General features: G+C 41.9%; 1 protein-coding gene across 1 annotated transcript in view; it reads right to left on the reverse strand.

Annotated features, from left to right (window-relative positions):
* The window catches only part of RELN (reelin), a 534390-nt gene that overhangs the window by 116609 nt on the left and 403052 nt on the right, over positions 1–14729 (reverse strand). The window contains exons 35-38 of the mRNA XM_033958706.1: positions 13559–13699; positions 11232–11409; positions 7523–7607; positions 2909–3091 (exon numbers count right to left, since the gene is read on the reverse strand). Of these exons, the coding sequence (XP_033814597.1) occupies positions 2909–3091; positions 7523–7607; positions 11232–11409; positions 13559–13699 (587 nt within the window). The remainder of the gene's footprint in view (positions 1–2908; positions 3092–7522; positions 7608–11231; positions 11410–13558; positions 13700–14729) is intronic.

Genomic DNA, 14729 nt, shown 5'->3' on the forward strand with positions numbered 1-14729 from the left:
TCTAATAGATGCTGGCACTGTCATCTTGATGTAGGGACATTGGATCATTTGCTCTATCATTGTCCCTTGATACTCAAATTCTGGAAATCCGTTTGGGGTCAAATTATCACAATATTGGACGTTCCACTAGCATTATCATATGGTATAGTATTGTTTGGAACGATTTTATTACCCCCAAAAATCAATGAATGCAAATCAAAACAAATTACTCCTCATCATGACAGGAGTAGCCATGCAATTGATAATGAAAAACTGGAAAAGTTGGGATAACTTAAATTATAGTTTTTGGTGGGAATCCCCTTGCAAGATTTATAAGTTTGAAAACATTAATTCTTTACAGTTGGGACATCATAGCAAATTTAAGGAATTTTGGGGCCCGTTAACAAAATATTGTAAACTAGTGTTTAAGCCCGTTACATTAACGGTGCTAGAATATATATGTAGACTTTTAACACAATGGGTCGCTGAGGCATTTCTTTCAATCTTACTTTATGTTTTTTATCTCTCTCCCTGCCCCCCTTTCTTTCTGTCTCTGTCCCCCTGTGTGTCTCTGTCTCTTCCCTGGCCCCCTGTCTTACTGTCTCTCTCCCTGGCTATCTGTCAGTCTTTCTTTGTTTCTTTATCTTCTCCCTTCGCAAGTGTGGGGCAGTTGTAGGCGCGCATGCGCACTCCTTCCGGCCACGGACATACGGAACACGCAGGTAGGAGTGCGCATGCGCCACTTAGGTTTTATTATCTAGTCATTAAGCCCATTACATTAACGGGTGCTAGAATATATGTCTGTCTGTCTCCCTCCCGCTGACTCTCTCTCTCTCTCTGGCCCCCTTTCTCTGTCTGTCTTTCTGTCCCTCTCCCTGCCCCTGTGTTTTTCTTTCTTTCTGTCTCCCTCCCTCCCGCTGTCTGTCTGTCATTTTTTCCATCCCACTTCCCTATGCAGCAGCAACAGCATTTCCCTCCTATCCCCCCCTTTCCTGTGCAGAAGCAGGTATTTCCCTTCCCCTCCAGGTCCTTGTGTAGCAGTAGCAGCATTTTCCCCCACCCCCCTTTCCCTTCTCTTACCGCGATCTGGCCTGATCCGTTAGGCCCCCCCCTTCTTTTACTCCATTGTCCTGCTCGATCTAGCCTGCTCCTGACCCTCCCATACGACCCTCCCATTGCCGACAAACCTCCCGGCTCCAGCCGCGTAGGCAGCACTTTAAACACGCTGCTTCGTGGCCTTCTACTGTCGATTTCCTCTTCCGCGTCTGTCTCCGATGATGTCATCAGAGATGCGGCAGAAGAAATCGGCAGTAGAAGGGCGCGAAGCAGCGTGTTTAAAGTGCTGCCTACGCTGCTGGAACCGGGAGGTTTGTGGAGGGTCAACGGGCGGAGTGGGGCTGCTCTCCACCACTCAGTTGCTGCCACTGGAATGCAAACAGGGCCGCGAGTGTGGGGCAGTTGTAGGCGCGTATGCGCACTCCTTCCGGCCACGGACATACAGAACATGCAGGTGGGAGTGCGCATGCGCCACTTAGGGTTTTATTATAGAGATTATGAATATGATCTATTATCATTATTATTACTACTATTATTTCCCTTTGTTTCATGAATGAAGTCATACATATCCAGGGGGGATGGGGGGGATAAAACTGTTTTATATTTATTGTTGGAATAGAGTGCAATATGGTATGGTACTTGATTGTTCATGTGTTTGCACTTTGTATTTGATATAAAAAATGAATAAAGGATTTTAAAAAAAGTAAAAGGGGGTGGAGAAATTAAAGATGAAATAAAATAGATTTATCTTCTGAACTTTTAGTGCGTTTAGAAAAAAGGTTTAAACAAGGCAAAATCTAAAATAGAAATACTTGAAATTTTATACTGGAAAAACTGAAGAATTTAATTACCGTAGAAGTCTCCATAATCCATTCTGATCAGTATTACAGTCAAAAGCAACACTTTTAGCAAACTTTTTTTTTTTTTTTTTAAACAAGAATAACAGGTACGAAACTGACATGAATTGGACAAAGTTTTAATACATTCTTGGGGAAAAGGGAGGGCTTCAGAATGGTTATGCTTCCTGGTCATGGAGAAACCTATACCCCGTAGGACATGGATGGGCATCCGGACAGCTTTTCAAAACCTGGCATTTTGATAAGCTTCCAGCCAGGAGCGACATCTGACGTTGGGACGGCATCTGCGCATGCAATGCGGTGATGTCATCGCGTCACATCAGCGCATGTGCAGATGCCCTCCCGACAAGTGAACAGGTTGAGGGGGTGGGGCTGGGGAACAGAACAGAGCGTGACTTGGGCGGGGACAGTGGGAACGTGGGCCTGGGGGTGGGGCCATGGCTCCGGAGTTCAGTTCCAGAAAATCTGGTAACACTATGTACATCTGACATCTGGGAGTTATCATTATTGCAGTACATAGGAAAGGGGGCAGGGCAGAAAACACTGATAGCTGGGAAATAGGGAAGAGGAGGGTTATGGGTAAGTAATGGTGCTGGCTACAGCTAGCAAAGTAGAGGGAGTCAATCCAGTACGGCTGAGAGCTGGGCTAGAGAATGACACGGTGACAAAATTCATCACCGTTCCCGTCCCCGCGGATAACCGCGGCAAACAATCTTCATGTCATTCTTTAAGGAGAGAGGGAAGAATCAGAGTATGAATGGCTACAACCACTGACCCTCAAGCTTTGCTTTGAAGAATGCTGGTGTAGAAGGACTGAGGCTGAAATAGACACTAAAAAATGACATGGGATTATTTCCTGCGGTTATCTGCGGGGATGGGAACGGTGATGAATTTTGTCACCGTGTCATTCTCTACTGGGCAATATCCTAACCTAGGGTAGTTGGGAAGATTGGATAAGAACAAACATTCTTCGTCTGCCCAGCATCTAATTTAAGTCTATGTTTGTCTGCCATTACCGTTGTTGTAAGGTTGCCAGAGCCTGAATCGTGTTGCATTGGTTTGTGCTGTGTGCAGCAAAGGGACATTAATGAAAAGAAGATCCGTAGTCTGGGTGAAGTAGAATTCATCGATAAGATGCCAGGTGATGCCGCCGTTGCTGGAAAACTGGAGCAGGACCGAATGAGACCTTTCTGGGGTACCTGCAGAGAGTAAATTAGATAGTAAACACAGCATGTTAACATAAGTTATGTTCATATTCACAGCTCTGCAATGGCTTCCTTCACTTTTATAATTCCCAGCCAAATTAACTAATTTCTCTCTGTGAATTTATTATTTAAATATTTATAAACCATTTATAACCTAAGTAGTGTACATTCAGGTCCTCGAGCATTTTTACCTATCTGTCCTGGCAGGCTCCCATTCTATCTAATGTACAATGAACAATCTGTATTATCTGAATGCCACTATAACCCATTTGACTAATTATGATGTAAATTGTTTTTTTTTCTAATTATTATATATGTTACCTTGTAACCCGTCCTGAGATCTCTGGGGAGGACGGGATATAAAACTAATTAAATAAATAAATATCACAGAGAGAGAAATAGATTTCCTTTCACATTGTTCATTGTGATGCATTTGTTTAAGACAAGTTTAGATACTGTGGGCCAGTGTATATCTCAGTTTACCTACAATGTTATGGCTTAGACTAATCCTATCCAAACTTTGTGGAGTACAGCAATTAAACTTTCCTGTGATTTTAACTTAATAAATTCTTCTCTTTTACACAGGCTTTATGTATTTTTTTTGTATTTTTCAAACTCACAAAAAATATGCATATAGCTTTATATATTACTAGTCTTTAAGCCCGTTACATTAACGGGTGCTAGAATAGATGTGTCTGTCTGTCTGTGTTTCTTTATCTCTCTCTCCTTGGCCGCTGTCTGTATCCTTCTGTCTCCCCCTCCCCTCCCAAGCAAAGCTGTCTGTCCCCCGCACACCTCCCCCCAAAGCAGCCCCCTTTCCCTATCTCTCCATGGCCCCTTCTGTCTCCCCCCAGCACACCCCTCCCCCAAAGCAGCCCCCTTTCCCTCTCCCTGTCTCTCCATGGCCCTCTTCTGTCTCCCCCCCCCAGAGCAAAGCTGTCTGTCCCCCGCACACCTCCCCCCAAAGCAGCCCCCTTTCCCTATCTCTCCATGGCCCCTTCTGTCTCCCTCCAGCACACCCCTCCCCCAAAGCAGCCCCCTTTCCCTCTCCCTGTCTCTCCATGGCCCTCTTCTGTCTCCCCCCCCAGAGCAAAGCTGTCTGTCCCCCGCACACCTCCCCCCAAAGCAGCCCCCTTTCCCTATCTCTCCATGGCCCCTTCTGTCTCCCCCCAGCACACCCCTCCCCCAAAGCAGCCCCCTTTCCCTCTCCCTGTCTCTCCATGGCCCTCTTCTGTCTCCCCCCCCAGAGCAAAGCTGTCTGTCCCCCGCACACCTCCCCCCCAAGCAGCCCCCTTTCCCTATCTCTCCATGGCCCCTTCTGTCTCCCCCCAGCACACCCCTCCCCCAAAGCAGCCCCCTTTCCCTCTCCCTGTCTCTCCATGGCCTCTTCTGTCTTCCCCCCAGAGCAAAGCTGTTTGCCCCAAGCACACCCCTCCCCCCAAAGCAGCCCCCTTTCCCTCTCCCGCTGACTCTCTCTCTGGCCCCCTTTCTCTGTCTGTCTTTCTGTCCCTCTCCCTGCCCCTGTGTCTTTCTTTCTTTCTGTCTCCCTCCCTCCCGCTGTCTGTCTGTCATTTTTCCCCATTTCCCTGTGCAGCAGCATTTCCATCCCACTTCCCTATGCAGCAGCAACAGCATTTCCCTCCTATCCCCCCCTTTCCTGTGCAGAAGCAGTAGCAGCATTTTCCCCCACCCCCCTTTCCCTTCTCTTTCCTGCTCTGTTCGGCCCCTCCCCCTTCTTTTACTGCCGTTGTCCTGCTTGATCTGGCCTGCTCCTGACCCTCCCACCGCCGACAAACCTCGGGGCTCCAGCTGCGTAGGCAACACTTTAAACAGGCTGCTTCACGGCCTTCTACTGCCGATTTCCTCTGCCGCATCTGTCTCCAATGATGTCATCAGAGAAGCGGCAGAGGAAATCGGCAGTAGAAGGGCGCGAAGCAGAGTGTTTATAGTGCTGCCTACGCCGCTGGAGCCGGGAGGTTTGTGGAGGGTCAACGGCCGGAGCGGGGCTGCTGTCCACCACTCGGTTGCTGCCTACGCTGCAGGAGCCGGGAGGTTTGGAGAAAGAGAGAGCACAGTCGCGTGCATGCGCCTCCAGCCCCTGCTAGCGCTGTGAGGTGTCAATTAGAATGTTGCCACAGAAGCACACCTCATGGTGCCAGGACTCTCAAATTTTTGAGAGCGCATGTGCGCTCTAGCATTTTATTATTATTGATTAATAACATAGGAACATAAGCAAAGCCTCCACTGGGTCAGACCAGAGATCCATCGTGCCCAGCAGTCCGCTCACGCGGAGGCTCAACAGGTCCAGGACCTGTGCAGTAATCCTCTATCTATACCCCTCTATCCCCTTTTCCAGCAGGAAATTGTCCAATCCTTTCTTGAACCCCAATACCGTACTCTGCAGTATTACGCCCTCTGGAAGTGCATTTCAGGCGTCCATCACACGTTGGGTAAAGAAAAACTTCCTAGCATTTTTCAGTGTATGTAATCCTAGCATTATTTTCATAAGTGCTGCTCACTGGATCATATCTGGATTTTCAGCTGCATTTACCTGGATAGTGCCACTGAATATCTGGGCAAACTAATGTTTCACTGTCTGGTCAGTACCGGGCAGTTCAGTGGTGTATTGGGGTGGCCCTGGAAGTCATCCAACCAACATAGATATTCAATGCCAACGCCTTGATCAATAACCAGATCGCATGAGCAGCGGTCCTAACTAGGCCTGGCTAGCTATCCAAGTACCGGAACAGAATGTCAGTGGCACTCAGAGGGCAAAGTCGCGGATATTCGGTCCAGTGCCTGGATAAGGACTGGACAGAATATACCGTCTCAAGTCTGCTCGTTGCAGTCAGAATTTCAAAAAATGCCAACCTTGGCTAAATATGAACAGGATTATTCGCTCGCCTCCCGTCCCTGCTCTTTTCTCCAATGTGCAATGGGCCTCTTAAATGAAGAGCTGTTGGGATGCACTTTGGAAGAGGCAGATCTCTGCCACAGATGCAGGAGAGAAAGCCTTGTTAACAAAGATGACTGTTTATGTTTATTACATACTACTTATAGACCATCCTTCGCAATAACAGCGGAGCAGAAGTTTCAAGGTTTCTTTATTTCTGATATACCGTATATCAAACAGGTATCTAAACGGTTTGCAATAAAATGAATTTTCAAAGAAAAATTTTAAAATTAAAGATATAACATAGCTAGAGTTAAAAGTAAAGATAAAAAAATAAAAAGGTTGGGTTGGGTAAGGGACAATTGACAAGGAAGCCCCTGCCTTTCTGAATCATTGAGAAAAAGGAGGGAAGCAATGCAGAGACCAGGGCCGGATTAAAAGCTGCGCCCAATCCCTCCTGCTGGAACCCCCCTCCCCCTCCCCTCCGCAAAGATCACCGGCAGCAGGGATGCCTGCTCATTCTGTCCCAGGGGACGGTAGTATAACCCTACCCTTATATTCCTTCCATTTACACATGGAATTTCTATCCATATGGATTCCACACTGCCATCTATGTCATGCAGAATGTTTATTTGATTTGATTCAATTCCCTCTTGAACATATAGCACAACCCTCCCTCCCCCTCCATTTTTCTGTTCCTGGAGGGCTCACAATTAAAACAAAATCAGAAACAGCTGAATTGGGATTTGCGCCTGTATTACCTGATTCTCAGCCTAGTGTTCTAACCATTAGCCTATCCCTCTGCTCTGCACAAATGCCCGTGTGGCCATTTTATAAGATGGACGTTCCTATGGTGCCAGGCGTCCCTTGGTTTGCCTCATTCATAATTTCAATATTTCAGTTTGTAAAATGGATGTTTATGCTGGATGTTTCACATATATGGACTCCATCTAATGTGTATTTTAGGGCAGGCTGAATCCATTTCTAAAATACATGTGAGATGGACATCCATTTGTGACATTCTGATGTGGTTGTTCATATTCTGAGTTGGATGTCCTTTCTAAAATTCTGTTGGGTTATATCAGTCTCCAACTCAAACCCTTTGCAGGGCCACAGTTTGGATTTGTAGGTACTTGGAGGGCCTCAGAAAAAAAATAGTTAATGTCTTGTTAAAGAAATGACAACTTTGCATAAGGTAAAACTCTTTATAGTTTATAAATCTTTCCTTTTAGCTAAATCTTAATAATAATATTGTCATTTATAGCTAAAGAGACAAATGATCAAGAAACTGTTTTATTTTAACTTTTGTGATTATGATAAACATACCGAGGGCCTCAAAATAGTACACATGTTGCCCCCGGGCCACGAGTTTGAGACCACTGGGTTATATGGACTATGTGACATTTCATGGGGAGTTCATTACAGTTTAGCATAAACTAGCATTCATTAATGCTGTTTTCTTAATATCAGAATTATTTCCTGTTGACGATATGTAAACAGCATTCAGAAAAAACAACAAACAGCGCTTTTACCTTTTGCTATGAATTTAAATGAAAACTGGATGTACAGAGTATGCGTGCAGTCTAAATCTCTGGAAACAAGCATCCTCAGCCCCTCCTGAAATTAAAAATAAGTAATTATTTTTCATATTTTGAATCAATACTATTACTTCAGATTTGCTAGAGTTGGTTGACTTAAAAAATGTTTTGCCCAATTTGCATATCTTTAGGTAGCTTGGCCGAACCCCAAATTTCAATGTTGGTCTTAATCCGATGACTGACATCGAATTTCCAGTGTTTTATTTGGCCGCTAGAAACATAGCCGGTTATGTTGATATTCATCAGCGGACCGGCTTAACTTATAGTGGCTAAAGATAGATCTGCTATTTTTACAGGTCTGTCTGGCCACTAAACTTAGCTGGTCAGCCAATGAATATTGACAATAACCGGCTATGTTGCATGACATAGCCAATGACTGGGATAGCTGCTAACCGCAAATATTCTGATAAATAGGAGACTGACTATACTGGTGATAATTACCAGTGAGGAGAAAGCGGCTGACACTTTGAAAAAATGCTCAGAAAAGTGAAACTCTGAAGAGGGGGTGAGAACCTCCTCTTAACCCTTTCAGGACCATAAGGATCGTAGGCCAATTTTTGTGGTTTTGACGACATTTTTATGGTAAAAAGGGCTTGCAGATGCCAAAAAATTGATTTTTTTTGTGAAATATCATTATTTTTATTTAAAAAAATCACACTTCTGGCTTATGGACAGTGTGGCAAGTGAATCTTCTCGTCAATCTGGCAACGACGCTAATGAATGAATGTCGGAACCAGTTTGTTTACATAAAGGCAGTATCATATGGAATCCGTACATATCAAATTTAGAACTGTAGACTATCCCAATCAAAATGTATAGGATTTTAAAGTTATGGGACAAATATGTCCCTTGGTCCTGAAAGGGTTAAGGGAAGAGTTTACCGTCCAGTCATTGCATTAGTACTTGAAACATCACTTTCTGACCACTGGTAAAACGTTGTATTATTCTTGTAAACTCAACATGAAATATTCAAAATTTCTTATGCAAAAGATATCTCTCAATGGAAAAATGATGCAATGCACTTATCTTAAGAATCTTAAGGCAGATGACCTGAAATTTTCCGTACTGGATTCAGTAGTCCTCACTAGAGGGGGAGATGCATCTAAATTGCTTTGGCGTAAAGAACAGCAGTGGATTTTTGAATTAAACACGCTGCACCCTCATGGGTTAAACAACGAGATTGAATGGGTTGCTTTCCTGTAATTTTGTTTTTGTTTTTTCAATTTTCCATTTTTGTATTTTTACAGTTTTTTCATTTTTCAATTGTATTTTTACAGTTTTTTCATTTTTCAATTGGCTTTATTCACAGTAACAGCTGTTTGCTTGCGACAGTAACCTTTTGACGTTTTCGACGTCATCACGTTTCGACGGAGGTCACCCTTCCCCTCCCCCTCTTTTTAGTATAAATCGGGTGAGGTGGGTAGCGGTCTCCGTCGTTTGGAATTTTCGAACTCAGTGAATGGTATGTGAGTGTTTAGTGCTTCCTTTCTTCTGTTTGCTAATAACACGTTATGATTTCCCTCATCGCAGTATGTTCGAGTATTCTGCTGCGGTGTGTGGTTTTTGATACAAATTCATTATTTTTCAGATTTTCTCTTGGAAAAGCATTATGACTGCACAGAGGGTTTAAAACGTGATTTTGGGTCTCCTGAAGCAGAACTCGAAACGGGGCCGCGTTGGGACCCCTGAGAGCCTTAAGATTCTTAAGATAAGGGCATTGCATCATTTTTCCATTGAGAGATATCTTTTGCATAAGAAATTTTGAATATTTCATGTTGAGTTTACAAGAATAATACAATGTTTTACCAGTGGTCAGAAAGTGATGTTTCAAGTACTAATGCAATGACTGGACGGTAAACTCTTCCCTTAAGAGGAGGTTCTCACCCCCTCTTCAGAGTTTCACTTTTCTGAGCATTTTTTCAAAGTGTCAGCCGCTTTCTCCTCACTGGTAATTATCACCAGTATAGTCAGTCTCCTATTTATCATTATAGCTATTTTACTGACTAGTATTGATACATAAGTCCCTGTATTCCCTTAACCGCAAATATTCAGCAGAGATATTTAGCTATCTCCCTGCAAATATTCATGGTTAGCTGGCTTAGTGCTATTTAACTGGGTGATAGGCACCTATCTTTTTAGGCTTGATTCTACAAAACATAGGCACCTATTGCATAGCGCCCAATGGCCCCTAACTCCAAAGTAGGCGTGTTTAGGGGCAGAGAAGGGCTTAGGCACCTATAATGTAGGTCTTTAAAACCCTGGCCTACATTACAAGCACCTAAATTTAAGTTAGGCACGATTCTGTAACAGGCACCTATGTGTGACTGACAAGAGATAAGCCCTATATTATAGGTGTCTATCTTTTTAAACACAATTTAAAGAATTTTCCCCATAGTGTCCACAAAAAACAGAACCCCTTACACAGTTTTAAAATACTTTGCAATTGTTTAAACATTTAGTATGACCTTTGAACATACATTAGTCCAACCTTTATTAGGAAACTCCCTTAGCAAACGCTTTGCGACATATGCTTTATTGTGTTGCAAAAATGTAACTGCAACTTTATCTTTGCTAAAAAACCATTTTGCGCTAAGGGCTTGATTCTATAAACTGCACCGGCGCCGGTGGCGGTCGCCTACAACACGGCCCCTGATTGCATGTCGGTCACACAATGGCACTGTTTCTAGAATCACAACTTCATGAAAGGTAGGCGCTGGAAATGTAGGCCATGGTTTTAAAGGCCTACCTTTCACTTGAACTGTGGCAACGGAGGCACTTTACGATGCCTTATACCACTTCCGGCGTTAGGCGTCATAAAGTGTCTGTAGATGGGAGAACAGTGGCCATTTTAGAGGCACCCTTAAACGCCTCCATTTTTAAAAAAAAATCATTTTTAATCGGTTTTAAATGACACGGTCAATTTCCATGTCGTTTATCGTCAATTAAAACAATTAAATTAGGCGGTGGTAGGAAACCTACAATCACTTAACTTTGAACTAGAGAATGACATGGTGACAAAATTCATCACCGTCCCCGTCCCCGCGGATAACCACGGGAAATAATCCCTGAGTCCTTCTACACCAGCATTCTTCAAAGCAAAGCTTGCGGGTCAGTGGTTGTGGCCATTCATACTCTGATTCTTATGTGAGCCAAGGATAATGAAGCCATTGTGACATCACTGATGTGATTGGCTCTTAGGCACTGGTGGAATGAGGCATTATGACATCACAATATCTGCTCTGGATACTAGAGACTGTCATTCTGTAGTGTCTATCTCAACCTCAGTCCTTCTACACCAGCATTCTTCAAAGCAAAGCTTGTGGGTCAGTGGTTGTGGCCATTCATACTCTGATTCTTAGCTCTTTCCTTAAAGAATGACATGAAGATGGTTTCCCGCGGTTATCCGCGGGGACGGGAACGGTGATGAATTTTGTCACCGTATCATTCTCTACTTTGAACGCTGTTCCTAGAATCATGGTCTAAGCACCTTTCTAGTGAGTGCCAACTTTTTGGCGCTATATATAGAATAAGGCCCAAAATGTGGCCAATGCATAACTTCCTTCCAATATCAACCCAACTGCTTTTATACATAATTTTGCACAGTTCATATTCTAGACAGATTTCAGTGAAAATATGGCCCAACCCCTTTAAAGATGAGTGCAGTTCCAGATTTCATCGTTTCCCCATTGAGATTGCCTCTATCCGCTCCGTAGACTTCAGGCCAGAGATCAGGGTGCAGGTTACTGTTGAAGTCATCTTTCAGGACAGTGGGAAGAGGAGCAACAGGGACACAGTAAGAACCTCCAAAGCCTCTGTCACACCTGCAAGTACATTTTCATTCATGGAAAATGGCAATGCTTACATGTTTAGTAAAATAAGAATTAAATATAATCTTAAAACACGTAACAATGTGCACTTTACATACTCAAGTTTATTTATAATTTGATAAACCGACCATCACAAGTATCTGGGCGGTTTACAATAATAAAAACTAAGAGATTATTTAAAATGTTAAAATTATGTTAAAAAAAAAAAATTCAAGCACATAACTCATTTAGCATATATTAAAGACAGTATATTGGTGGGATGAAAGTTTGCTTAAAGATAAATTGTTGATAGAATTTTAGGCCACGCCATGATAGTTATAAAGCACAACTACTGAAGAATTTATTGATGATATCCGTTAAAACAATTTTATATAACTGGACAGACTTTTCTAAATTAGGCTATAATATCTGGAGGAATTTGCTGTGCTTATATAGTAAATATGAGAAACCTTATGCTATAAAGAGTGGCAATTTGAGGAAATTTAAGAAAATATGGCAATGTTTATTAAATTTTAGTGAGTAAAAGTGAATATTATGTTAGATTCTATCTTTAGTATTTTGTGACATCTTAGGACTATTATGTTAGGTAATGTTTTTTTGTTGTTATGTTATATTGCTTTTATTGTGTTTATTTATGTATTTAAAAATGTCAAAAATATATATGAAAAAAAAAAGAATTTTAGGCCATGCCACTTTGGATGTTAGATTCTATCTTTAGTATTGTGTGACATCTTAGGACTATTATGTTAAGGTAATGTTTTTTTTGTTGTTATGCTATTATATTGGTTTTATTGTGTTTATTTATATATTTAAAAATGTCAATAAAAATATATATGAAAAAAAAAAGAATTTTATGCCATGCCACTTTGGATGTGACAAATCAGATGCCTTAACACTGCACATGAAACATATCAACTTTAATGGCTGCTGGGCATGGGACCCAAATCCAGGTTTCATAAGCTGAATCACACCCTGCAACTTGTGAAACCACAGAAAAAAAATCTTACAAGTTGTTTTTTCAAAGGAATAATCCTGACCCTTACCTCTGCTTTCTCCCTCCATTAGCAGTGCTGTATTTATGCACTTTTTAAATTAAAGCACACTTCAGACACTAATAAGGATAAGTGGGATCTAATTTGGTTTTGGTAGTTTGAGTGTGTGTATCTACTTTATTGATTATAGTGTTTTCCAAGGGAAAATCATTCTTTTTGCTGAAGCCTAAAAACTTTGGGGAGGGGCAGTGGCATAGTGAGGGTAGGAGGCGCCTGGGATGGTGGCGCCCTTCTACCCTCTTTTCTATCCCTGCTCCTTCCCCATTCCCCCACTGTGTGCGTGCCTTCCCTCCCCTCCCCCCCCCCCCGTACCTCTTTAACTTCACTGGTACGAGCAGGATTTACATTACATTACATTACATACATAGTAACATAGTACTATGTATATCAGTAATGTAATATACATAGTACTATGTTACTATGTATATTACATTACTGATTTCTATTCCGCCTCAACCTTGCAGTTCTGGGTGGATTACAAAAGAGACAACTGGACATTTCCAGGATAATTACAGAGATAATTCTGGTCATTTCCAGGAGAAGTTACAAGAATAATGGAGCTGTATATTTCAAGAGCCGATTTCCAACCTGCTGCCCATGCCAGCCTCGGATCCCCCTCTGATGTCACTTCCTGGTCCAGTGCCAAAGCCGACATGAGCAAATTCATGGCTGCTCGTGCAGAAGATAAAAAGGTACGGGGAAGGGAAGCATGCACGTGGTGGGAGGGAGGGGGGAAGAGGGAAGGAGAGTGGAGTCATCACCCCAGGCGCTGCTCAGTCCCGTTACGCCATTGACCAGACCCTTAGTTCCAGGGACAGGCTTTTAATTTTAAGAAATTTTGTAAGATGAAATATGGTTATTGACATTTTTCTGTATTAGATGAATGATATATTTTATATGTTGCTTGTATATTTATTGTGCATGTAATTTTAATAGTAATCTGCCTTGTTAAAGGTGGACTATAAATAATAACTATAAACTATCTTGCCAGCCATCGTATTTTGGAAAATATTAAGAAAAAAATATGAGTTAGTAAGGAAGAAGGTTAGAGTAGAGAGAGAGTTTCATGGAGAAGACATTTCAGTACTTACACACAGTGACCGGCATCACAGATTCCATGGCCTGAACACATCCAGGGACACCCAGCTGTCAGGAATACATTATCAATGGCCCAAGAATTAGAACCTGGAGCATAGTCATTCTGAATCCATCTGAAACGTGTTCTTGGAGAACTAGCAAAAAAACACCAGAAACATATATATATTTCAATGTAAATACTCTGCTATATAATTTAAGGGCAGTATAGAGTAAATTGAGTCTAATATGGATGTCTCAAAAAGATTGTTTAAAAGAATCCAAAGCGCCTATCATAGGCGAGTTTGAATGTTTCTGCCTTCAGTATTATCTACTCCCATACAGAATCAATGTAAGGCACTATCTTTTTTTCTAAACAGTCAATTTATTTTCAGTAAGAGGCAGGCGTATTATAACTATGGGTGATCAGATCATAGGACCTCCTAACTTTATATTATTCCAGGTCGACATCCTGACTCCAAGTTTTAATCACCTACGCCTGTCCCATCCTACGTACCTCGCCTACCAACATACCTATCCTCCCAATTTATATTATACATGTCAAGTAAGAATACAAGAAATCCAAAAGCATGTCGTTTCAAGAGTTCTTTGCAAAAGACACTTGCTTTCCAAGCTGGAAAAATGAATTCTTGGATGAGTTCTTTGATTGCTTAAACACAATCCTATTATGCATTTAGAAAGTCGATGAAAACTTACCTGTTTGAAAGATTTGTACGTTAATTTTATAGTTATATTCTCTGATTTGATATTTTTATCAAAATGTATTCTCTGATTCTATATTTTCACTGAAATGTAACAGTCCTCTTGATGTGAACCGCCCAGAACTATTGGTTGGGCGGTATATAAAAATATGAAATTATTATTATTAGTAGTAAAACCTACAAAACTACATCTGCAAGTGTGTATATTATGAATTACCATTAAACTGAATTATATAATAAAAAAAAATCAAAAAATGAAAAACACTAATCACAAAAATACATTTGAGAAGAAGCCACACTTATCTCAGATGGTGTGACCCATAAACCAGCGCTGGTTGGATCTATACAACTCCCAACGCCCCTCAAACAGGAGAGGTGGGCGTTTCAATCTGTACAAAGCAGATCTTCCTCAGGGGATAATAACCAGCGTTGCTCCTCACCAAACAACACAGTTCAAACCATTTTT

The sequence above is a fragment of the Geotrypetes seraphini genome, chromosome 9 (assembly GCF_902459505.1).
Source record: "Geotrypetes seraphini chromosome 9, aGeoSer1.1, whole genome shotgun sequence".
In the NCBI taxonomy this organism is placed as follows: Eukaryota; Metazoa; Chordata; class Amphibia; order Gymnophiona; family Dermophiidae; genus Geotrypetes; species Geotrypetes seraphini.